This window comes from Oncorhynchus tshawytscha, unplaced genomic scaffold, assembly GCF_018296145.1.
Source record: "Oncorhynchus tshawytscha isolate Ot180627B unplaced genomic scaffold, Otsh_v2.0 Un_contig_4572_pilon_pilon, whole genome shotgun sequence".
Lineage (NCBI taxonomy): Eukaryota > Metazoa > Chordata > Actinopteri > Salmoniformes > Salmonidae > Oncorhynchus > Oncorhynchus tshawytscha.
In genome coordinates, this window is record NW_024609806.1 from 519,552 (window position 1) to 544,992 (window position 25,441).

A 25,441-nucleotide genomic window follows, 5' to 3' on the forward strand; every position below is an offset into this window, starting at 1 on the left:
GTGAAATCCCCTCTTCCTAGCCCTTCATTATGACTCTCCATTACACACAAGTCATTGGATGAAGGCATCTTCTCCATGGGGTTTTCTTAAGAGTCCTGACACTTGAGTTTGTTGAGAGCATGGTTTTGGAAGCATAAGGACCTTTCATATCAGTGAGAAATAATTGTCAAACAAGGTTAAATTGATACACACAAGGCTATGTTCATTTGTGAGTAATTAATTTGTTCACGTGAAATTTGGGGCGATAAAACTGAACGTAAAATTCAAGTCATGGCAATCACCTACACAAACAACTGATTGCTCTAATTGGGAGAAATTGTCAAATATAATTCAAAACTTTTACATTAATTTATTTAAATTGATACTGTCGCCTATATTGCTCCCCTGCCAGCCCACGATCCAAGTGCCTCTTTATAAATGCCTGGCCATTAATGTTGCGGCAGAGGCTGATAAATAGATGGTGGTCTAATTGATATATCCTAGAGACAGATGTTGTGGTGAATGCTGTGTGACACAAGTGGAGTCCTATTCATTGCGTAACCATGTGGTGCGCTTTTAATACCTAAACCTTATTTTTCTGATAATAATCGTATAATCTAACAAATGTTTTATATATTTTTTACGGTGACAACCCGCCACAGGTGCATTGCGATTTGCATGCATTCATGACAACCGTGTTCATCTTTCCTTGTCTTGTGCAACATGTACAAGATCAGATACCTTGTGAAATTGTGTTCTGTTTATTTGTCTCCAGTTGTGAAGTGACCACATAGTATGTATGGTCTTTGTCTTTCCAATAACATTCCAGCCATGTAGTATGTTGTGTCATCTTGTTTCCCTATGAGAGGAGAGGGGAAAGGATTCAGAAAGGCATCCCTTGCAGTAGTAAGATTGTAATATTGTCACGAAGGGCAGCTGACACGATGCCTCCTGTAAATTTAGCGCTCACTGATGCAGGAGATTTAATGGGCAATGGTTGGCAGGCACCCCCCTCCTAAAGACACAGGGAAACTGAGAGAGGAGAGAGCGGGCTGTTGAGGGCAGTAGGCAAGAGAGAGTCAGAGAGTGAGAGTGGAGTCGTTTTGCTGTGGCTCCTCAGTAAACCCAAGTTGGAGACAGAGGGCATTGTATTGACAGCAGCATGATCCTTATCACATTTGGACTCTATCTTCCACTATTGTTTTGTTATGTCTTGTCTCAGTCCTCTTTCCTGGACAATATTCTCTCATTCCCAGCAGGTAAGAGAGCCAGCCGTGTGTGTGTGTGTGTGTACATGCGCATACTCATGCATGTGTGTGTGTTTATATGTGTCTGTGTGTGTGTGTTTATATGTGTGTGTATGCGTGCAGGAATATGTCATGCACGGTTTTGACAAGCTGCAGTCCGACCCTGGGTAAACCCCATGTCGTGTCTTATCCTGATTGTCTTTGCACTTTGAAGAAGTGTGTGTTCCTGTGTATTTTCCCTTCATTTATGGGATATGAAATGCTGTCAGAATGGAAATGTCTCTATAAATAGCGTCTGTGGACAGTTCCTGACAGGGAGGCGCATGGTGCTTCATATGTGTGTTCAGTCAGAGCCAGGAGCAGCTCTCTCCGGTGTGGATGACTCCACGTATCATGTTACAGCTCCCAGTCGGAATTTTCTGCTGTTCTTATTGGATTCTAGTTATTACGTGTTAGATTTGTAGAGCTATTTTACTTGTTGTTGTATATCTATGTAGATACCAGTTCTAGCGTCTAGCGTTGTCAACAACCTACCAGACTGTACAGTCTTGGCCAAAAGTTTTGAGAATGACACAAATATTAATTTCCACAAAGTTTGCTGCTTCAGTGTCTTTAGATATTTTTGTCAGATATTACTATGGAATACTGAAGTATAATTACAAGCATTTCATAAGTGTCAATGGCTTCTATTGACAATTACATGAAGTTGATGCAAAGAGTCAATATTTGCAGTGTTGACCCTTCTTTTTCAAGACCTCTGCAATCCGCCCTGGCATGCTGTCAATTAACTTCTGATCCACATCCTGACTGATGGCAGACCATTCTTGCATAATCAATGCTTGGAGTTTGTCAGAATTTGTGGGTTTTTGTTTGTCCACCCGCCTCTTGAGGATTTGACCACAAGTTCTCAATGGGATTAAGGTCTGGGGAGTTTCCTGGCCATGGACCCAAAATATCGATGTTTTGTTCCCCAATCCACTTAGTTATCACTTTTGCCTTATGGCAAGGTGCTCCATCATGCTGGAAAAGGCATTGTTCGTCACCAAACTGTTCCTGGATGGTTGGGAGAAGTTGCTCTCGGAGGATGTGTTGGTACCACTCTATTCATGGCTGTGTTCTTAGGCAAAATTGTGAGTGAGCCCAGTCCCTTGGCTGAGAGGCAACCCCACACATGAATGGTCTCAGGATGCTTTACTGTTGGCATGACACAGGACTGATGGTAGCGCTCACCTTGTCTTCTCTGGACAAGCTTATTTCCGGATGCCCCAAACAATCGGAAAGGGGATTCATCAGAGAAAATGACTTTACCCCAGTCCCCAGCAGTCCAATCCCTGTACCTTTTGCAGAATATCAGTCTGTCCCTTATGTTTTTCCTGGAGAGAAGTGGCTTCTTTGCTGCCCTTCTTGACACCAGGCCATCCCCCAAAAGTCTACGCCTCACTGTGCATGCAGATGCACTCACACCTGCCTGCTGCCATTCCTGAGCAAGCTCTGTAGTGGTGGTGCCCCGATCCCATAGCTGAATCAACTTTAGGAGATGGTCCTGGCGCTTGCTGGACTTTCTTGGACGCCCTGAAGCCTTCTTCACAACAATTGAACCGCTCTCCTTGAAGTTCTTGATGATCCGATAAATGGTTGATTTAGGTGCAATCTTACTGGCAACCATAACCTTGCCTGTGAAGCCCTTTTTGTGCAAAGCAATGATGACGGCACATGTTTCCTTGCAGGTAACCATGATTGACAGAGGAAGAGCAATGATTCTAAGCACCACCCTCCTTTTGAAGCTTCCAGTCTGTTATTCGAACTCAATCAGTATGACAGAGTGATCTCCAGCCTTGTCCTCGTCAACACTCACACCTGCGTTAACGAGAGAATCGCTGACATGATGTCAGCTGATCCTTTTGTGGCAGGGCTGAAATGCAGTGGAAATGTTTTTAGGGGATTCAGTTCATTTGCATGGCACTTTGCAATGAATTGCAATTCATCTGATCACTCTTCATAACATTCTGGAGTATATGCAAATTGCCATCATTCAAACTGAGGCAGCAGCCTTTGAAAATTAATATTTGTGTCATTCTCAAAACTTTTGGCCACAACTGTACATTTGGATACATTTACAGATTACTTTCAGTTCAGCTGATGTTTTTTGTGAAGGGGAGGATCTGCTGATTGAGTGGATTTGAACTTGGCAGCTGCAACACCACTTGTTTGCCAATGCCCCTATGCAGGAGCTTTCTCTTCATGGCTTGTTAGTGAGGTGTTTGTTCTCTGCCTCTGCAGGATGCAGTAACATACACATTCTATTACACACCTTACCATCCACTCTGATGCTGTTAGAAATAAGCCAACTTTAAGCCCCTTCAACTAGTTTTGACACGGACTCTATTAATTTAATTTCCCACTGATGTCAACATGACAAACAAATGAAATATGTCTATTACAAGGGCATCCTCTGCAGGGTCGGTGTGTATTTATTTCCCTTGTGACTGACTTACCATACTGTCCACTACTTTCCTCAGCTCTCCAACAACAACCTGCCGTGGACCAGCAGAGGAAATTCAACCCCTGCTGTTTACTGAGTCCACCCCCGCCCCCCCTATTCCCTCCTCCTCCCTCACTGTGGCACCCCGGTGGTCATGTGAGTCCAAAGTCATGTGACTTGCCCGTTTGACAAGTGTATGATTGTTGATTTGTCCTTGGGTGCTGTCCAAACCTCACTCCCTGGCTACATTCCAAATGGCACCCTATTCCCTATTTAGCGTACTACATTTGATAGGGCTGTGGTCAAAAGTAGTGGACTATAATGTGTAGGGAACAGTGTGTCATTTGTGACTTAGCCTCACTCTTGCCCTCCTCCGCCACTGACTAAGAGCAGTAGGGATTTCTGATGATAGAGTAGGTGTGTGCAGGAAGCAATGGATTAACTGGTCTCCCAACAGTGCTGACTGCAGATCAGGGTTGATGAGGTGATACGACCATAGAGGGTCCTCTCAGAGATACAACTCTGTCTGTTGGAGGGTCCTCTCAGAGATACAACTCTGTCTGTTGGAGGGTCCTCTCAGAGATACAACTCTGTCTGTTAGAGGGTCCTCTCAGAGATACAACTCTGTCTGTTAGAGGGTCCTCTCAGAGATACAACTCTGTCTGTTGGAGGGTCCTCTCAGAGATACAACTCTGTCTGTTAGAGGATCCTCTCAGAGATACAACTCTGTCTGTTAGAGGGTCCTCTCAGAGATACAACTCTGTCTGTTAGAGGGTCCTCTCAGAGATACAACTCTGTCTGTTAGAGGGTCCTCTCAGAGATACAACTCTGTCTGTTAGAGGGTCCTCTCAGAGATACAACTCTGTCTATCCTGTTAGAGGGTCCTCTGTCGTTCTGCCCCTGAGCAAGGCAGCTACTGTTCCCCGGGCGCCGATGACGTGGATGTTGATTAAGGCAGCCCCCCACACCTCTCTAATTCTCTAATTCAGAGGGGTTGGACTAAATGCAGAAGACACATTTCAGTTGAATGCATTCAGTTGTACAACTGACTAGGTGTCCCCCTTCCCTTTCCCAGAGATACAACCCTCAGTCTCGAGCCTGGACTGTAAACTCAAGAGGGGTGATGAGCAGAAGTTGACACTGAATAATTGTGTAGAATCTCAAATTGAAATTGACAGATGACATGACACACAGCTGTCATTTTGATTGGCAGGTAGAGAGCATAAGTAATTGTAATTGACAGATGACATGACACACAGCTGTCATTTTGATTGGCAGGTAGTGAGCAGAAGTAATTGTAATTGACAGATGACATGACACACAGCTGTCATTTTGATTGGCAGGTAGAGAGCATAAGTAATTGTAATTGACAGATGACATGACACACAGCTGTCATTTTGATTGGCAGGTAGAGAGCAGAAGTAATTGTACTTCAGTACCACAAACAGCTACTGATCATTTTATTATAAAATAAAGCAATGATTGAATGGAAGAGTGTTTCTGTTTGATTGGTTTAGAATGAGGAGACCAGTACGGGAGGTAATCACAGACCAGATCCAGATACAGGGACGGAGCTGAAAGGGCCCAGCTGTGTCCCAGGCCCCCCTGGCCCCAACGGACCCCCCGGTCCTCAGGTAGGTAAACCTATCCACCCCCAAATGTCTCTGTTAATGTTGTCATCCCACTGGCTTCATCAATTCAATATATATTTTTTAAGCCCGATAATGGCCCATACAGTTATAATGCAGATATTTGGAAGAGTATTTAATCAGGGTTTATCAGGTGGAGACAATGGTTAGTTGCCTGAGCTTCCTTACTTGTCAGTAATGGTGGTAGACAGGTGTTGGGGGGTTGGCTAAGTCCTCTATAGACCTCTATCAGCTCTTTACCATCTGAGACCCATGTGAGATCCTTCTCCTTCCTTCCTCTTGTTCCTCTAGAGCTGGGGACAGGGACAGAGACAGGGACAGGGACGGAGACAGGGACAGGGACGGAGACAGGGACAGGGACGGAGACAGGGACGGAGACAGGAGACAGAGAGACAGGGACGGAGACAGGGACAGGGACGGAGACAGGGACCAGGAGACAGGGAGGAGACAGGGACGGAGACAGGGACAGGGACGGAGACAGGGACGGGACAGGGACAGGGACAGGGACTGAGACAGGGACAGGGACGGAGACAGGGACGGAGACAGGGACGGAGACAGGGACGGAGACAGGGACAGGGACGGAGACAGGGGGACGGAGACATGGGACAGACAGGACGGAGACAGGGACAGGGGGGAGACAGGGGGACGGAGACAGGGACACGGAGACAGGGACGGAGACAGGGACAGGGACGGAGACAGGGACAGGGGAGACAGGACAGGGACGGAGACAGGGACAGGGAGGGACAGGGGGACAGGGACGGAGACAGGGACGGAGACAGGGACAGAGACAGGGACGGAGACAGGGACGGAGACAGGGACAGGGACGGAGACAGGGACAGGGAGGGACAGACAGGGACGGAGACAGGGACGGAGACAGGGACGGAGACAGGGACGGAGAGACAGGGACAGGGACAGGGACAGGGACGGAGACAGGGACGGAGACAGGGACGGAGACAGGGACGGAGACAGGGACAGGGACGGAGACAGGGACAGGGACGGAGACAGGAACGGGGATTACATGGAGCTCTGCAACACATTAATGCTCCACATTTAGACACGACGCAAATAGACTTTTTCCACTGACTGCCACCACTCTCCGTCCCTCCACACACCATTCTTAGAAACAACCCAAACAGTCTGTATGGAAAGACATATTGAGTGGAGGGAGTCAATTCCTGTATCGCCCACCAGGGTGGGTGGTGTTGCTGTGTGGAGGGTGGCTGGTGGTGTTGTTGCTGTGTGGAGGGTGGCTGGTGGTGTTGTTGCTGTGTGGAGGGTGGCTGGTGGTGTTGTTGCTGTGTGGAGGGTGGGTGGTGGTGTTGTTGCTGTGTGGAGGGTGAGTGGTGGTGTTGCTGTGTGGAGGGTGGCGTTGTTGCTGTGTGGAGGGTGGCTGGTGGTGTTGTTGCTGTGTGGAGGGTGGGTGGTGGTATTGTTGCTGTGTGGAGGGTGGGTGGTGTTGCTGTGTGGAGGGTGGGTGGTGGTGTTGTTGTGTTGTGTGGAGGGTGGTTGTTGTTGTGTGTGTGGAGGGTGGAGGGTGTTGTTGCTGTGTGGAGGGTGGGGTGGTGTTGTTGCTGTGTGGAGGGTGGGTGGTGTTGTTGCTGTGTGGAGGGTGGCTGGTGGTGTTGTTGCTGTGTGGAGGGTGGCTGGTGGTGTTGTTGCTGTGTGGAGGGTGGCTGGTGGTGTTGTTGCTGTGTGGAGGGTGGCTGGTGGTGTTGTTGCTGTGTGGAGGGTGGGTGGTGTTGTTGCTGTGTGGAGGGTGGGGGGTGTTGTTGCTGTGTGGAGGGTGGGTGGTGTTGTTACTGTGTGGAGGGTGGGTGGTGTTGTTACTGTGTGGAGGGTGGGTGGTGTTGTTGCTGTGTGGAGGGGGTGTGTTGGGTGGTGTTGTTGCTGTGTGGAGGGTGGGTGGTGGTGTTACTGTGTGGAGGGTGGGGGGTGGTGTTGTTGCTGTGTGGAGGGTGGGGGGTGGTGTTGTTGCTGTGTGGAGGGTGGGTGGTGGTGTTGTTGTTGCTGTGCTGTGTGGAGGGGGTGGTGTTGTTGTTGCTGTGTGGAGGGTGGGTGGTGGTGTTGTTGCTGTGTGGAGGGTGGGTGGTGGTGTTGTTACTGTGTGGAGAGTGAGTGGTGGTGTTGCTGTGTGGAGGGTGGGGGGTGGTGTTGTTGCTGTGTGGAGGGTGGGTGGTGGTGTTGTTGCTGTGTGGAGGGTGGGTGGTGGTGTTGTTGCTGTGTGGGGGTGTTGGTGGTGGGTGGTGTTGTTGCTGTGTGGGGTGGGGTGGTGGTGTGGAGGGTGGGTGTTGCTGTGTGGAGGGTGGGTGGTGTTGCTGTGTGGAGGGTGGGTGGTGTTGTTGCTGTGTGGAGGGTGGGTGGGGGTGGTGTTGTTGCTGTGTGGAGGGTGGGGGTGGTGTTGTTGCTGTGTGGAGGGTGGGGGTGGTGTTGTTGCTGTGTGGAGGGTGGGGGGGTGGTGTTGTTGTGGAGGGTGGGGGTGTGGAGGGTGTGGGGGTGGTGTTGCTGTGTGGAGGGTGGGTGGTGGTGTTGTTGCTGTGTGGTGGTGGGTGTGGTGTTGCTGTGTTGTTGCTGTGTGGAGGGTGGGTGGTGGTGTTGTTGCTGTGTGGAGGTGGGTGGGTGGTGGAGGGTGGGTGGTGGTGTTGTTGCTGTGGAGGGTGGTTGTTGCTGGTGGGTGGGTGGTGGTGGTGTTGCTGTGTGGAGGGTGGGGGTGGTGGTGTTGCTGTGTGGAGGGTGGAGGGTGGGTGGTGGTGGTGTTGCTGTGTGGAGGGTGGGTGGTGGTGTTGTTGCTGTGTGGAGGGTGGGTGGTGGTGTTGTTGCTGTGTGGAGGGTGGGTGGTGGTGGGTGTTGCTGTGTGGAGGGTGGGTGGTGGGGGTGTTGCTGTGTGGAGTTTGGGTGGGTGGTGGTGGTGTTGTTGTGTGGAGTTTGGGTGGGTGGTGGTGGTGTTGCTGTGTGGAGGGTGGGTGGTGGTGTTGTTGTGTACAGTTTGGGTGGGTGGTGGTGTGGCTGTGTGGAGGGTGGGTGGTGGTGTGGCTGTGTGGAGGGTGGGTGGTGGTATTACTGTGTGGAGGTGGTATTACTGTGTGGAGGGTGGGTGGTGGTGGTGGTATTACTGTGTGGAGGGTGGTGGTGGTGGTGTGCTGTGTGGAGGGTGGGTGGTGGTGGTATTACTGTGTGGAGGGTGGGTGGTGGTGGTATTACTGTGTGGAGGGTGGGTGGTGGTGTTGCTGTGTGGAAGGTGGGTGGTGGTGTTGCTGTGTGGAGGGTGGGTGGTGGTGTTGCTGTGTGGAGGGTGGGTGGTGGTGTTGCTGTGTGGAGGGTGGGTGGTTGTGGTGTTGTAATGCAGAAGATAATATAGTATACAGTATGGCACTGGAGTTAGCTGACTGCTAAGGAAGCTAACAACAAACACATTTGGTGTCCGTATGGATCCTGTACCTACTCATTAAAATGACATTGTGAAGGGAAATAATATTTAGAATATTACTGGGATTGTAAATAATCAGTTGATGGCATAAAGACAGAAAAAGCCCATGTTCTGATTGGTTAGATATCTGATTATTGTTGACCTTCTACAGGGTCCAGCTGGGCTACCAGGTCTGACGGGACCAAAAGGTGAAAAGGTAAGTGTCATTTATAAACAGTGGTTTTTACATGAGATGTTTAGTGAATGATTGAAAACTACCATTATACGAAGCGGAAAGGCCTTGTATAAAATATCAGCAGTTATATCTCTCTCTGTCTCTTTGTCTCTCTTCTTCGCTCTCTCTCTCCACCTCCATCCAACGATCTTGTTGCCAGGGAGAACTGGGACGACCTGGACAAAAGGTGAGAGCACCCATTGATCATTCTATTAGCTCTGCTAAGTGGATTTGCTGAAAAATAAGATCCAGTCCCTCCTCAGTCTGTCTGGTGGGCTGTAACTCACGTCCCCGCCGCCCGCCTGTCCGCCCGCTGCCTGGTTATGAGCATTATGACATTCAGAGAAAGACAAGCAGCACAACCTGTACACGATGCCAGGACAGCTAGGACACAGAGAGAGAAAGACAAGCAGCACAACCTTGACACGATGCCAGGACAGCTAGGACACAGAGAGAGCAAGACAAGCAGCACAACCTTGACACGATGCCAGGACAGCTAGGACACAGAGAGAGAAAGACAAGCAGCACAACCTGTACACGATGCCAGAACAGCTAGGACACAGAGAGAGAAAGACAAGCAGCACAACCTTGACACGATGCCAGGACACCTAGGACACAGAGAGAGAAAGACAAGCAGCACAACCTTGACACGATGCCAGGACAGCTAGGACACAGAGAGAGAAAGACAAGCAGCACAACCTGTACACGATGCCAGAACAGCTAGGACACAGACAGAGCAAGACAAGCAGCACAACCTTGACACGATGCCAGGACAGCTAGGACACAGAGAGAGAAAGACAAGCATCACAACCTTGATACAATGCCAGGACAGCTAGGACACAGAGAGCAAGACAAGCAGCACAACCTTGACACGATGCCAGGACAGCTAGGACACAGAGAGAGCAAGACAAGCAGCACAACCTGTACACGATGCCAGAACAGCTAGGACACAGAGAGAGCCGCTGAGATAGAAGATGCATAGAATCATTCTGCTGAGTTGTAGAGGAGAGTGGATGAACCTCCCACCCCGTCCCATGTCTCCTCTAACAGATGGGGAACTTATGGTCACCCTGTTAGCTCCTGAAACCTATCCAGCTTCACTGGGCCCTGTTCAGGAGGGTGCAGCATTACAGCACCTTCACATAGAGATGTATAGCATAGAAAATAGATGATTGTCGGAGGGACAGGGGAGGAGTGAGACCTGTCAGAAGAGAAGTGTGGTCTTAATCAATTGGTGGCTGCAGTTATGTAATAAAACAGTTCCGTTGGGAGAGCTTCACTATGCGTCCCAAATGGCACCCTATTCCCTTTATAGTTCACTACTTTTGACCAGGACCCATGGTCAAAAGTAGTGCGCTATATAGAGAATAGGGTGCCATTTGGAACGTGTCCTCAGTCACTGCCCTGCTCTGTCTGAGCTGCAGGGCTGGCTGTGTACAGCAGCAGCATTGCAGTGCAATTTAGCTTAGTGCTCGAGCCAGACCATAAATCATTTTATTTCCCACAAGCAGAGGGCCGTCCTGTTCTATATATACGGCCTATCATTTAATTAAAGCGGACAGAGTGACAGACCTTGTTAAAGTCCTTCTCTCTCTCCACATGGCAGACCAGGGTAAAAACAGAACACAGGTTGTCATGTCAACATCCCGACCGGCTTATGGAATTCTCTGTAACTATTCAGAACAATCATGTTTGTAACTCCTGCTATATGCTACTTCTATGATATTACACATGTAAATATTATACTGTACACTACACAGCTTACATGGATAGCTGCTGATTCATTCAATAATGATTTTATTTATTTAAATGATGCTAGGTCAGCTGGTAATTTGTTTGTATATGGCAGTCTTCATGCCCTGTGTTTTCTAGTCAGTTCAGAACTTCTGGTCTGGTTAAAGTAGTGTTCTAACAGTTCTGATATGGCTCAGCTATTCCCACACATACCATATGTACCGTACACAGGAGGCTGCTGAGGGGAGGACGGCTCATAATAACGTCCGGAACGCCACAAATGGAATGGCATCAAACACATGGAAAGCATGGAAACCATGTGTTTGATGTATTTGATACCATTCCACAAAGTCTGCTCCAACCATTACTGTGTGATAACTGTAAAAAGTCTGCTCCAACCATTACTGAGGGATAACTGTAAAATGTCTGCTCCAACCATTACTGAGGGATAACTGTAAAATGTCTGCTCCAACCAACACCTGGATATGTTTATTTTTGAACCATTCCATTGTAGATTTTGCTTTATGTTTTGGATCATTGTCTTGTTGGAAGACAAATCTCCGTCCCAGTCTCAGATCTTTTGCAGACTCCATCAGGTTTTCTTCCAGAATGGTCCTGTATTTGGCTCCATCCATCTTCCCATCAATTTTAACCATCTTCCCTGTCCCTGCTGAAGAAAATCAGGCCCAAACCATGATGCTGCTACCACCATGTTTGACAGTGGGGATGGTGTGTTCAGGGTGATGAGCTGTGTTGCTTTTACGCCAAACATAACGTTTTGCATTGTTGCCAAAAAGTTCAATTTTGGTTTCATCTGACCAGAGCACCTTCTTCCACATGTTTGGTGTGTCTCCCAGGTGGCTTGTGGCAAACTTTAAACAACACTTTTTATGGATATCTTTAAGAAATGGCTTTCTTCTTGCCACTCTTCCATAAAGGCCAGATTTGTGCAATATACGACTGATTGTTGTCCTATGGACAGAGTCTCCCACCTCAGCTGTAGATCTCTGCAGTTCATCCAGAGTGATCATGGGCCTCTTGGCTGCATCTCTGATCAGTCTTCTCCTTGTATGAGCTGAAAGTTTAGAGGGACGGCCAGATCTTGGTAGATTTGCAGTGGTCTGATACTCCTTCCATGTCAATATTATCGCTTGCACAGTGCTCCTTGGGATGTTTAAAGCTTGGGAAATCTTTTTGTATCCAAATCCGGCTTTAAACTTCTTCACAACAGTATCTCGGACCTGCCTGGTGTGTTCCTTGTTCTTCATGATGCTCTCTGCGCTTTTAACGGACCTCTGAGAATATCACAGTGCAGGTGCATTTATACGGAGACTTGATTACACACAGGTGGATTGTATTTATCATTTAGGTCAACATTGGATCATTCAGAGATCCTCACTGAACTTCTGGAGAGAGTTTGCTGCACTGAAAGTAAAGGGGCTGAATAATTTTGCATGCCCAATTTTTCAGTTTTTGATTTGTTAAAAAAGTTTGAAATATCCAATAAATGTCGTTCCACTTCATGATTGTGTCCCACTTGTTGTTGATTCTTCACAAAAACATACAGTTTTATATATTTATGTTTGAAGCCTGAAATGTGGCAAAAGGTCGCAAAGTTCAAGGGGGCTGAATACTTTCGCAAGGCACTGTAACTGTAAAAAGTCTGCTCCAACCATTATTGTGTGATAACTGTACAAAGTCTGCTCCAACCATTACTGTGCGATAACTGTAAAAAGTCTGCTCCAACCATTACTGTGTGATAACTGTAAAAAGTCTGCTCCAACCATTACTGTGTGATAACTGTAAAAAGTCTGGTCCAACCATTACTGTGTGATAACTGTAAAAAGTCTGCTCCAACCATTACTGTGTGATAACTGTAAAAAGTCTGCTCCAACCATTACTGTGTGATAACTGTAAAAAGTCTGCTCCAACCATTACTGTGTGATAACTGTAAAAAGTCTGCTCCAACCATTACTGTGTGATAACTGTACAAAGTCTGCTAAATCAGGCATTTCCAAAGTGGAGGTACTGCAGGGGGTCTGCGGCATGACTCTTATTTTTTTTTACAATAATAAGAGCAGATTTTTTATGAATATTGCTAGCAACAACCGATGAAACACATTTTGCAGAAGGGATCTGTGAAAAGTGTTTAGACTAGAGGGTGCAATACAATGCAATGTATTATTCAACCACCATTTCTGTTAAACCTTAGATGCACAGCCTGGGACTGGGAGGATCATCGGTATATAGATATCCACAGTTCTCCATCAATTATACATTTCTTTAGCTAAATTCTATTTGTATTCCCCAAAATGTTGTTTTGAACATAATGGCACTGTAATTTATGCCTAAAACGGCAACATTTTCTCTCTGTCCATGGCAAAATGGGTAGAACTAATTTGGTCGCCTGTTTTAGTCTTAGACCTAGATTTAATCAGATTAAGCGTTAACAGGCGATATCCGACACCCGCATAGCTGATGTTTTGGCGGTGTCAGAGGTGTAACTCTGTTAGAGCTGTCAAATCGGTGAGAGGCAGCTGCTCATGTGGTCATTTTCACGAAGCCACATCCATACCACTCTTGTCAGAAGTTCAGAATGAGAAAGTGTCGGCTATATAGAAATGACACTCAAACAACATAATTACAATTTACACTGAGTGGACAAAACGTTACGGAAAAACATTATGCTCTTTCCATAACCTCTACAGGATTGGTGAGTCCCCCTCCGGAAGGTTGAGCTAACGTAGGCTAATGCGATTAGCATGAGGTTGTAAGTAACAAGAACATTTCACCGGACATAGACTTTTCTGATATTGGCAGAAAGCTTAAATTCTTGTTGATGTAACTGCACTGTCCAATTTCCAGTAGCTATTACAGTGAAATAATACCATGCTATTGTTTGAAGAGAGTTATTTCCATAACGTAGACTGACCAGGTGAATCCAGGTGAACGCTATGATCCCTTATTGATGTCATTTGTTAAATCCACTTCAGTCAGTGTAGATGAAGGGGAGGAAACAGGTTAAAGGAGTGTTTTTAAGCCTTGAGACAATTGGGACATGGATTGTATATGTGTTGCCATTCAGAGGGTCAATGGGCAAGACAAAAGATTTAAATGGGGTATGGTAGTAGGAGCCAGGCGCACCGGTTTGTGTCAAGAACTGCAATGCTGCTGGGTTTTTCACTCTCAACAGTTTCCTGTGTGTATCAAGAATGGTCCACCACGCAGAGGACATCCAGCCAACTTGACACAACTGTGGGAAGCATTGGAGTCAACATGGGCCAGCATCCCTGTGGAACGCTTTGGACACCTTGTAGACTCCATGCCCCAACAAATTGAGACTGTTCTGAGGGCAAAAGAGGGATGCAACTCAATATTAGGAAGGTGTTCTTAATGTTTGGTACACTCAGTGTATATCAACCTAATGGAGGTGTAGATTACATTCAGGTGGCCTTGTCCCACTAGGCCTACTGTCCCTGGTATAATTTAGCCACATTGATATTGTGGCAGATTGTAACCAAAGCCAGCCATAATTAACCATAAAGGCTGGGCTACAGGTAAATAAAATGTACAGCTCTGATTTTCTCCCCATCATGACTGTTGAAGGGGTAAATAACAATTGTTTCATTGAAGGGGAGAATTTTAGCTTTCCAGAAATTCCAGAAATATTATTGTATGGGAAAATAGAGCTTCTGATGATATCAAAACAGAACTTCCCTACATGAAAGTAAGAAAGAGAATAAACATTGTTTCTGATTGAGGTTAGTTACAAGTGAAGTGTCTTGGCTTCACATCAGTTCAAAAGATGGACTGAAGAGACCACCTGGGAGCTTTGTGGGAGAGTCGGACAGATCAGCTAAATCAGATCGCGCAACTGAAAGATGTCACCTCTGCCAATGAGAGGGTTGCATGAAATATCCTGACTTCTGATTGGACAAAACAGATGAAAAGGAGCTTCATGTCAAATGAAATGTCCATTAGTCTCGTGTGGAATTCTCATCTGGTCACATCTGGTCACTAAAATGAAGTTACAGTTATCGTTTTTTTCCAGAGCGTCTCATTATCATAGCTTTAGTCAGGAAAAACAAGTTGTCAAGTATTTTTTTACCCCACTGTAGTTGTTGTTGGCGAAATTTACACGGGGCGGCAGGGTAGCCTAGTGGTTAGAGCGTTGGTCTTGTAACCGGAAGGTTGCAATTTCAAACCCCCGAGCTGACAAGGTACAAATCTGTCATTCTGCCCCTGAACAGGCAGTTAACCCACTGTTCCTAGGCCGTCATTGAAAATAAGAATTTGTTCTTAACTGACTTGCCTAGTTAAATAAAGGAAACATTTAAAATTTAAAAAAACACTGGTACTAGAATTGCAAGAAATTAACTTTAAAATGGCAAAATAGCCTTTATACCCAAAGGCAAAATGTGTAGAATTCCAGGTAATGAGCGTTTCTTCTGTGACTCTAAAAGGGGCCTTTAAAGATGTATTTCCTGGAACCCAAGACTTGAAGTCATAGTAAAACTGCTTCTATGCTGTTTATAGTCTACTCTGAAGTAGGACTTGTGTTCTGATATTATGAGGTGGTCCCTGATTAATTTGCTATCACATAAGGGGTCCCCCACGCAAAAAAACAATTTGGGAACCCTGTGCTAAAGAAATTATGTTGTGGCCCACCAGGGTCGGACGGGGCCTCCAGGTCTCCCGGGGCGCCAGGGACCAGCCGGGTGGCCAGGACCAAATGGGCCCAAGGTGAGTAAGTCCTATTTCATGGTGCCCAAATGTCAATATGATATTATACTGTACCATAGTATGGAAGAAAAAAATGATAGAACACAAATTATGCAATAAGATGGTATGTGTGTTCCTGTACCTACAGGTGTTAGATCTTAATTTGACCAGTTTCGTCGCAGGAGTAAAATAATCTTGCAGCAGGAGGATTTGATAATTTTTTTAACGTGATCTTTTCTAATGAGAATGGACTGTAGTTTTGATAGGCCACAGCAGGCTATATATTAGCAGTAGGATCTAGTAAGGGAAAGAGAACTGTGCGTTTTCAGTGAATTTATGTGAATCATGAGCTCATTTGAATTTCCTATGGTGCAGGAAAATTCTCTGCGACAGAGTGATCAAAATTAAGATACCACATCTGTATGATATTATTTGTAAAGGTAGATGAAGACTGTGTTGTCAGAGCCGTGTGTGTGTGTGTGTGTGTGCACGCGTGTGTGCGTGTCTGGCAGGGGGAGAAGGGAGATGGTGGATTGATGGGAATACCTGGAGCAAGAGGACCTCTTGGACCTAAGGTCTGTGAACCTTCATCTTTCACTGAGAAAATTGTCTGATTTCAACCATCATGTTATTCATAATTTCTATACTTCAGACTTCTGATCTTCCTTCCTAGGGTTTACCTGGATACAAAGGAGAAAAGGTGGGTGATTACTTCAAATGTTTTCGACTGCTTTCTTTTATTCTATTACATTACAAACCATATTTTAGTTCTGGGTTGGTTCAACATCATGTGTGTGTTTTCAGTGTGTTTATGGATGTTTTGTTTACAGTTGTTTTGTCTCCTGTCTGTCTCATCAGGGTTCCCGTGGTGACCGTAGTGAGAGAGGGATGAAGGGAGACAAGGGCACAATGGGCTTCCCTGGAATGCTTGGACAGAAAGTGAGACATACATCTTGTAACATGATCTGATGTTTATCAGCTACTGGGGTTGATGTGGAGGAGCTGGAGGAAGGGGAGAAGGAGCAGGAGGAGGTCATTGTAGGGTGACGTGTAGTGGAGGTTCATTGAACAACAGGATAGAACCAGAATCAACTGGCCCTCCATAATAACTGAAGAACACAATTCTAAACTGGACCACAGTTATTTATATGACGTACCGGCATATGTTGTTGTTGATGGAGTGCTGTGGTTTATGTCCTCAGGGGGAAATGGGTCCAAAGGGAGAACCTGGAATATCAGGGAATAGAGGACCGACGGGCAGACCAGGGAAGAGGGGCAAACAGGTGAGAGATATATCTTATTAGTAAACAGGTGAGAGATATACTTTATTACTAAACAGGTGAGAGATATATCTTATTAGTAAACAGGTGAGAGATATATCTTATTATTAAACAGGTGAGAGATATATCTTATTATTAAACAGGTGAGAGATATATCTTATTATTAAACAGGTGAGAGATATATCTTATTATTAAACAGGTGAAAGATATATCTTATTAGTAAACAGGTGAGAGATATATCTTATTAGTAAACAGGTGAGAGATATATCTTATTAGTAAACAGGTGAGAGATATATCTTATTAGTAAACAGGTGAGAGATATATCTTATTAGTAAACAGGTGAGAGATATATCTTATTAGTAAACAGGTGAGAGATATATCTTATTAGTAAACAGGTGAGAGATATATCTTATTATTAAACAGGTGAGAGATATATCTTATTATTAAACAGGTGAAAGATATATCTTATTAGTAAACAGGTGAGAGATATATCTTATTAGTAAACAGGTGAGAGATATATCTTATTATTAAACAGGTGAGAGATATATCTTATTATTAAACAGGTGAAAGATATATCTTATTAGTAAACAGGTGAGAGATATATCTTATTATTAAACAGGTGAGAGATATATCTTATTAGTAAACAGGTGAGAGATATATCTTATTATTAAACAGGTGAGAGATATATCTTATTAGTAAACAGGTGAAAGATATATCTTATTATTAAACAGGTGAGAGATATATCTTATTAGTAAACAGGTGAGAGATATATCTTATTATTAAACAGGTGAGAGATATATCTTATTATTAAACAGGTGAAAGATATATCTTATTAGTAAACAGGTGAGAGATATATCTTATTAGTAAACAGGTGAGAGATATATCTTATTTGTAAACAGGTGAGAGATATACTTTATTATTAAACAGGTGAGAGATATATCTTATTACTAAACAGGTGAGAGATATACTTTATTAGTAAACAGGTGGGATATATACCTGATTAGTAAACAGGTGGGAGATACTGTATTAAACAGGTGAGAGATACTGTATTAAACAGGTGAGATAGATACTGTATTAAACAGGTGAGATAGATACTGTATTAAACAGGTGAGATAGATACTGTATTAAGCAGGTGAGAGATACTGTATTAAAGCCTCAGGTGACTCTACCTCCATCAGCTCTCCCATCTGAGCCGGCTTTTAGAGACCGCTGTAGGTGGCTGGGCTAATATGCTAGGGCATAGGTGTGAGAGATACTGTATTAAAGAGGTGTGAGAGATGCTGTATTAAAGAGGTATGAGAGATGCTGTATTAAAGAGGTGAGAGATGCTGTATTAAAGAGGTGTGAGAGATGCTGTATTAAACAGGTGAGAGATGCTGTATTAAAGAGGTGAGATAGATACTGTATTAAACAGGTGAGAGATGCTGTATTAAACAGGTGAGATACTGTATTAAACAGGTGAGATAGATACTGTATTAAACAGGTGAGAGATACTGTATTAAACAGGTGAGATAGATACTGTATTAAACAGGTGAGAGATGCTGTATTAACCAGGTGAGATAGATACTGTATTAAACAGGTGAGAGATGCTGTATTAAACAGGTGAGATAGATACTGTATTAAACAGGTGAGAGATGCTGTATTAAAGAGGTGTGAGATGCTGTATTAAGCAGGTGTTTTGTTTATTAAACAGGTGAGAGATATATCTTATTACTAAACAGGTGAGAGATATACTGTATTAGGATCTTACTTGGATCTTAATGACATTATATCATATGCTGTTAGAAGCTGTGATTTAAAAAGTTTTTACCTTTATTTAACTAGGCAAGTCAGTTAAGAACAAATTCTTATTTTCAATAATTTTCAGGGGCAGAACAACAGATTTTGACCTTGTCAGTTCGGGATTTGATCTAGCAACCTTTCGATTACTAGTCCAACGCTCTAACCACTATGCTACCTGCTGCCCTCTTTGAGCAACATACTGTAACTTCAAATCACTATGATGTGGTGACATGTTTTGACCAATAAAGGTTTACCATATGTTTGTCTGTCGATGTTTTTACATGTGGTATTTTTCTTGTCTGATTAAACAGGGAGGGAAGGGCGACAATGGGATTATTGGCCCTCTAGGTCCAGCAGGTCCTCAGGGGTCCCCAGGCCACCCTGGTCCCCCAGGTCTCCCAGCCTCAGGTAAGGACTCTACCTCCATCAGCTCTCCCATCTGAGCTTCGCTTCTTTAGAGACCGCTGTAGGGCTAGGGAGTGTGGCTGGGCTAACATGCTAATCTGTTGCCAGTCTGTGTATATGCAGGCTGAGTGTGTACCTGGATGAATTCCAGGGAAGAACATCGAGTCAGATTTAGAGTGATTGGTATGTTCTTTGTTGGAGGCTCTGCACATTTTCTGGACTCTGAAGGCTAGTTTCTCAGACCTAGATTATTAAAACCTTGTCCTGTAATTAAAAGAAAGGCAAAATGGAGAATCTCACTGGAAAGTACATTTTGAGGTTTAATATGAGGTCCTGTCAGTGTGAGAAGCTTCAGGGATGGGAGTGAGAAGCTTCAGGGATGGGTGTGAGAAGCTTAAGGGATGGGTGTGAGAAGCTTCAGGGATGGGTGTGAGAAGCTTCAGGGATGGGTGTGAGAAGCTTCAGGTATGGGTGTGAGAAGCTTCAGGGATGGGTCTGAGAAGCTTCAGGTATGGGTCTGAGAAGCTTCAGGGATGGGTCTGAGAAGCTTCAGGGATGGGTGTGAGAAGCTTCAGGGATGGGTCTGAGAAGCTTCAGGGAAGCTTCAGGGATGGGTGAGAAGCTTCAGGGATGAGAAGGGATGGGTGAGAAGCTTCAGGGATGGGTCTGAGAAGCTTCAGGGATGGGTCTCAGGGAGAAGCTTCAGGGATGGGTCTGAGAAGCTTCAGGGATGGGTGTGAGAAGCTTCAGGGATGGGTGTGAGAAGCTTCAGGGATGGGTGTGAGAAGCTTCAGGGATGGGTGTGAGAAGCTTCAGGGATGGGTGTGAGAAGCTTCAGGGATGGGTCTGAGAAGCTTCAGGGATGGGTCTGAGAAGCTTCAGGGATGGGTGTGAGAAGCTTCAGGGATGGGTGTGAGAAGCTTCAGGGATGGGTGTGAGAAGCTTCAGGGATGGGTGTGAGAAGCTTCAGGGATGGGGTGAGAAGCTTCAGGGATGGGTGTGAGAAGCTTCAGGATGGGTCTGAGAAGCTTCAGGGATGGGTGTGAGAAGCTTCAGGTATGGGCTTCAGGATGGGTCTGAGAAGCTTCAGGGATGGGTGTGAGAAGCTTCAGGGATGGGTGTGAGAAGCTTCAGGGATGGGTGTGAGAAGCTTCAGGGATGGGTGTGAGAAGCTTCAGGGATGGGTGTGAGAAGCTTCAGGGATGGGTCTGAGAAGCTTCAGGGATGGGTCTGAGAAGCTTCAGGGATGGGTCTGAGAAGCTTCAGGGATGGGTGTGAGAAGCTTCAGGGATGGGTGTGAGAAGCTTCAGGGATGGGTGTGAGAAGCTTCAGGTATGGGTCTGAGAAGCTTCAGGGATGGGTGTGAGAAGCTTCAGGTATGGGTCTGAGAAGCTTCAGGGATGGGTGTGAGAAGCTTCAGGTATGGGTCTGAGAAGCTTCAGGGATGGGTGTGAGAAGCTTCAGGGATGGGTGTGAGAAGCTTGAAGCTTCAGGGATGGGTGTGAGAAGCTTCAGGGATGGGTGTGAGAAGCTTCAGGCAGGCAGCCCCCCGTGCAGCATCAGCGAAAGGAAGCAGCTTATTTAGCTTCAGAGGAACCTGATCACCGCCCCTCTCTCCCCCTCCTGAGGTGTAACAGATACCATGAGGGGGGTGGCGGGGGGATCTGGGATGGGACGGATGCTAAAGCCATGACATCATGTCCTTAAAACAAATTCATAGTGGGCCAAGAAGCTCCTTACATATTTACAAACATTATGTCACCATGTAATTAAACTGTGACAGCCGGTGTCTTGTTCAGGTGTCTGCGCAAATTAAGTTGATTGCTTTACCAACTTCATAGATAGACGAGGGGGCCAGGATAGTGCATTTCAGCAGAGGTATTTATAACATATAGTCCCTGTGACCTCGCTCATGGCGGTCTCTGAATGTGGTACTCTGTGATATAGAGATGGTTTCATGTGTACATCACTTTTTGTACATATGCCTACATTGATAATATATGATCTAAATGTTTATTTCTTGTTCAGGACTCTACGTGGTTGGAACGAAAGGTGAGAGGGGGCTACCAGGTCTTCCTGGACCTTGCAGCTGTAACTCCATTAGTGTGAAGAGTCCACAGTTTGATGAACATAGTTCCAGGAGCGACTACGCCAAAGTGCCAGCGGTGAGCAGGCAACACAAGTAACACATGATCAACATTTATTGCGAATCAGAAACTTGCCTCAGCAAAAGGCACTTAATAGGCCAAATTAGTCTTTATTGTGTCTCACCCAGAATGTATCTTGTTGTTTCTCGTACAGATATTTGTGGTAAACAGTCAAGAAGAACTAGATGGTCTTCATACGGACAATGCCCTAGCCTTCCGGAAAGACCAGAGATCGCTTTACTTCAAAGACACCAGCGGATGGCTGCCCATTCAGGTACCTCACTTGATACACTATCTTCTAAACGGGATATGTCTAAGTGCTTACAGTATTGCCTGGCAAGGTTCATCTTTAAGTTAGTTTTATTTAATTTTCTTAGTTTTAGTTTCTAATCTCTGTAAAAGACTTCTTTCTTCCAGCTGACGCCGTTCCAGTCTACGGAGAACGCTCCGGAACAGGAGGGTTACTGTGGCGACGGGATCGTTCAGATCCCCAATGGGGAGGAATGTGACGACGGGAATAGGATTGTCACCGACGGCTGCGTCAGTAAGTCATGTTATCAGAGTGGATGAACCAGATTCGTGGTTTGGTTCTGCTGATGGTTCTGTTTGTTGGAGCCTGGGGTTGTGGGTTCGATTACCGCATGGGAAGTTGATTTGGATAAATGAACTTGTTAAATGATAATGCTATTGATGACCTACAGAAGCACCGGTCTGGTTTGAATGGCTATTGATCTCTCCTTGTCTCTCTGTGTCTTTCTCTCTCCGCGGGTCTCTATTTTTCTCCCCCTCTGTTTCTCTCTCCATCTCTTCCTCCTCAGAGTGTAAACATGCTTACTGTGGAGATGGTTATCGCTACGATGGGGCCGAGGAATGTGATGGAAAGGACTTTGGCTATCAGACATGCAACTCATATCTCCCAGGGTTAGTAGGCTTACTGGCTTGATCCATTCTTGTCTGCTTTCCATATCTTACTGTACGTAACCTCATAACTTTGTGTTCCCTATGAAGCAGTAACTGTCTGCCATTGTCATGATTAGTTGACAGAGGGTTCTAATTCTCCTTGATTCCCAGGTCTTATGGTCGTCTCAGATGCACTCCGTACTGTGTCATTGACTCTACAAACTGCAAGTATTTCACATGAGGAGGAACCTGGACACAGCAGTGGGATCCTTCTTGTCTTGTTTGCTTTGGTACTGAACAGGATGACGGTAATGCAAATAAAAGATCCACAACAACACTGCAAACAAGAGACTCAAAAAGGAAGTGTTGACAAACTGGACTAAGCCTGACAAAATAACTAAAACTACACACACTAACTCTGTTGTATCGCTGCTGAAGCCATGTAGCTCCCGAGGAGGGGAGCCGGGGCCAGTAAAACGCCCCCTCATCCATTCGCACTGGACAATTTCACTTTGTCTTAAATAAAACTCAACTCAAGACTGAAGAGGCTCTGCCCACCTGGTAGGACCAGCCGCTGAACGAGAGGCGGTCAAATGAGAGACAGCCATGAAGGGAGAGACATCCAATGGGAAAGCTCTGAGAAAGTGAGAGATTTGTGGGTGGAGCCGGAAGCCATATTTACCTCGACGTAGCACTGTTAAAGAAAAGAGAACCAGGTCTGAACAATCAGAAGTAGGGTGCTGTGTATTTTACTGCAACGTCAATGACATCATGTACTGTAGCATTTGCATGAGGCTGAGATTGCTGTGAGACCATGGCCACAGATGTCATTACCTAGGCATTTAACCAATCACAATACTTACTATCGTTGTCATGAGCTTCGTACTGTGTATATATAGTAGGTATACGTCTCCAATTGTACGTAGGGAGTATATTGTATGTTATAATTGTACTAATCAGGACAGCAGGGGCATGTTATAATGATACAGTATTCAGGAGGATTCTGAGAGCCTTGGTCAGTCTGTACTGAAGCCTTGGTCAGTCTGTACTGAAGAGGCAGATCTTAAGCCTTGGTCAGTCTGTACTGAAGAGGCAGATCTTAAGCCTTGGTCAGTCTGTACTGAAGAGGCAGATCTTAAGCCTTGGTCAGTCTGTACTGAAGAGGCAGATCTTAAGCCTTGGTCAGTCTGTACTGAAGAGGCAGATCTTAAGCCTTGGTCAGTCTGTACTGAAGAGGCAGATCTTACGCCTTGGTCAGTCTGTACTGTAGAGGCAGATCTTAAGCCTTGGTCAGTCTGTACTGAAGAGGCAGATCTTAAGCCTTGGTCAGTCTGTACTGAAGAGGCAGATCTTAAGCCTTGGTCAGTCTGTACTGAAGAGGCAGATCTTAAGCCTTGGTCAGTCTGTACTGAAGAGGCAGATCTTAAGCCTTGGTCAGTCTGTACTGAAGAGGCAGATCTTAAGCCTTGGTCAGTCTGTACTGAAAGGGATCTTAAGCCTTGGTCATCTTAGAGCCTTGGTCAGTCTGTACTGAAGAGGCAGATCTTAAGCCTTGGTCAGTCTGTACTGAAGAGGCAGATCTTAAGCCTTGGTCAGTCTGTACTGTAGAGGCAGATCTTAAGCCTTGGTCAGTCTGTACTGAAGAGGCAGATCTTAAGCCTTGGTCAGTCTGTACTGAAGAGGCAGATCTTAAGCCTTGGTCAGTCTGTACTGAAGAGGCAGATCTTAAGCCTTGGTCAGATCCTCTTCAGAAGAACAGTAAAGCTATGTACTGTACAGTAGTAGCATTAAGCCAAGATGGCTGCCTGTGGAAATAGCAGCCAAGCTGATAGACCGGGAACCCTCACCTTCTGGTAGAACTGAACAGCTGTTGTCCCAAATGACACCCTATTCCCCATGTAGTGCACCACTTGTGACAAGAGTCCTATGGGCCCTGGTTAAAAGTAGTGCACTATATAGGGGATAGTGTGCCATTTGGACAGCCAGGCCCGTGCGCTCTATTAGCTTTTGATGGCACTGTACTGTAGTAGAAGAGGGCCGTTCAGAATCTGGACATTGTGGGCAAGGTCAGCTTTGCTTTAGTTTAGATTGACATTTCCACGGTTTAACTCAGGAACCTCTAACATAATGTTTTCAGAGAAATCCTCCCTCATATCCACTGTAGAACACAGATGAGACCAATGAGTCTATGCTGCACACTGACTGTTACACTGTCCCCCTCCTCACTCAGATGTGCTTACTGTACATGTTGATGACTTGTGCCATCAGTCCTCCAGGTAAAGAGGAGGACCTCAGTGAACTACTGTCTGCAGGGAGATATGACACGTGAAGGCAGGCAAACTGTTATTATTACTGCTACATGTTCTTAAATCATTTCCTCATTGCAGATCAGGAAGCTTTTTTAGCTGCTAATTGGTAGGAAGTGAATTCCGATAGTTAGGGTGGAAAACCTTATGACAGTCTACGGTGCATCAGTTAGAAAGCTCTGGACATCTTCCTGTCTCGTATTTATAGCAGTACTCCTCTTGATACCTCCAGCCTGCCTGCTTAAATACCTGGAGCAGAACTACTGCACCACTCAGTGGAGAACTGAACACTATAGTTGTAGTCTGCATTACTTCCTGTATTCCCTCAGTAGTTTAAGAGAACGTTTCAGGATAAGCTGTTCTTTACCACAAGCTATAGGTCGCCGTGCCAACGGAGGCCGACCTTTAACCTCACCCACACTTAGGAAAATATTGTTGCTCACGTAAAAGTGGATGTATGAAAATATGTAATTTCAAGACTGTTCTAAATGTTACATCTGCATGTTAGTGGTACTGTAATTTACAAGTTTAAAATGCAACCGATTTGCCAAAGGAGGCTGTGAATGAAGCCTACATGCTGTAAGTAAATATTAGTCAACTCTCGACAAGGTATATGCTTTTAAAGAAATATTGATGGTTCTTGTTAATGTAACTGTATAACTGTAATGACTGAATATTACGTCAACTTTTATATGACAGGTATAAATGTATTATCCATTTAACCGTGTATAAACACATTAAATATCCATTTGTTTGGCTAATATGAGTGTACTGTATGCTGTAGGTACACTGGTAGCATGTGATAACATTACACAATGCTTGGTGGTGGTGAATGCGCTCGCATATCAGGATTTCAAAACTCCTCTCTGATTTCATAATTAAAACATGTTTGACACAGACATGCATTATTGAGAACAAAATAAAGATGAGAAAATGGAAGCTGTTGACTGTTACAAGCTATTTACTCAGCCAAGGAACTCACATCAAATGGTTGCATACACATTTTTGACCAGAGTCAATAGTCTCTAGTTAGTGTCAGGGCATCTGGTTGGTCTGACATGGGGCTGGGAGTCAGGGGTTTGTCAGCATCCCCGAGTAGAGGAGTCTCCTCTGTCGTTGACAGTGATTGGATGGTTGGTGTGTGGTGGGGAGCAGACTGACAGTTACGGA

At 45.3% G+C, this 25,441-nt stretch overlaps 1 protein-coding gene across 3 annotated transcripts; it reads left to right on the plus strand.

Moving 5' to 3' along the window:
* Nucleotides 1-966: 966 nt before the first annotated feature.
* On the plus strand, nucleotides 967-23,414 carry colq (collagen-like tail subunit (single strand of homotrimer) of asymmetric acetylcholinesterase). Of its 3 annotated transcripts, none has more exons than XM_042318502.1 (16): nucleotides 967-1,238; nucleotides 3,746-3,864; nucleotides 5,226-5,342; nucleotides 8,933-8,977; nucleotides 9,156-9,182; nucleotides 15,401-15,472; nucleotides 15,964-16,026; nucleotides 16,125-16,151; nucleotides 16,310-16,390; nucleotides 16,654-16,734; nucleotides 18,825-18,921; nucleotides 20,947-21,083; nucleotides 21,220-21,339; nucleotides 21,468-21,609; nucleotides 21,884-21,986; nucleotides 22,137-23,414. In XM_042318502.1, the coding sequence occupies exons 1-16, from the start codon at nucleotides 1,142-1,144 to the stop codon at nucleotides 22,204-22,206; spliced, it is 1,398 nt and encodes a 465-aa protein (XP_042174436.1). In that variant the 5' UTR covers nucleotides 967-1,141; the 3' UTR covers nucleotides 22,207-23,414. The 3 variants fall into 3 exon arrangements, with proteins under 3 accessions (XP_042174436.1, XP_042174437.1, XP_042174438.1); XM_042318503.1 differs by having other exon boundaries at nucleotides 21,483-21,609; XM_042318504.1 differs by lacking the exons at nucleotides 967-1,238; nucleotides 3,746-3,864; nucleotides 5,226-5,342 and adding an exon at nucleotides 6,463-6,549.
* Nucleotides 23,415-25,441: the final 2,027 nt, after the last annotated feature.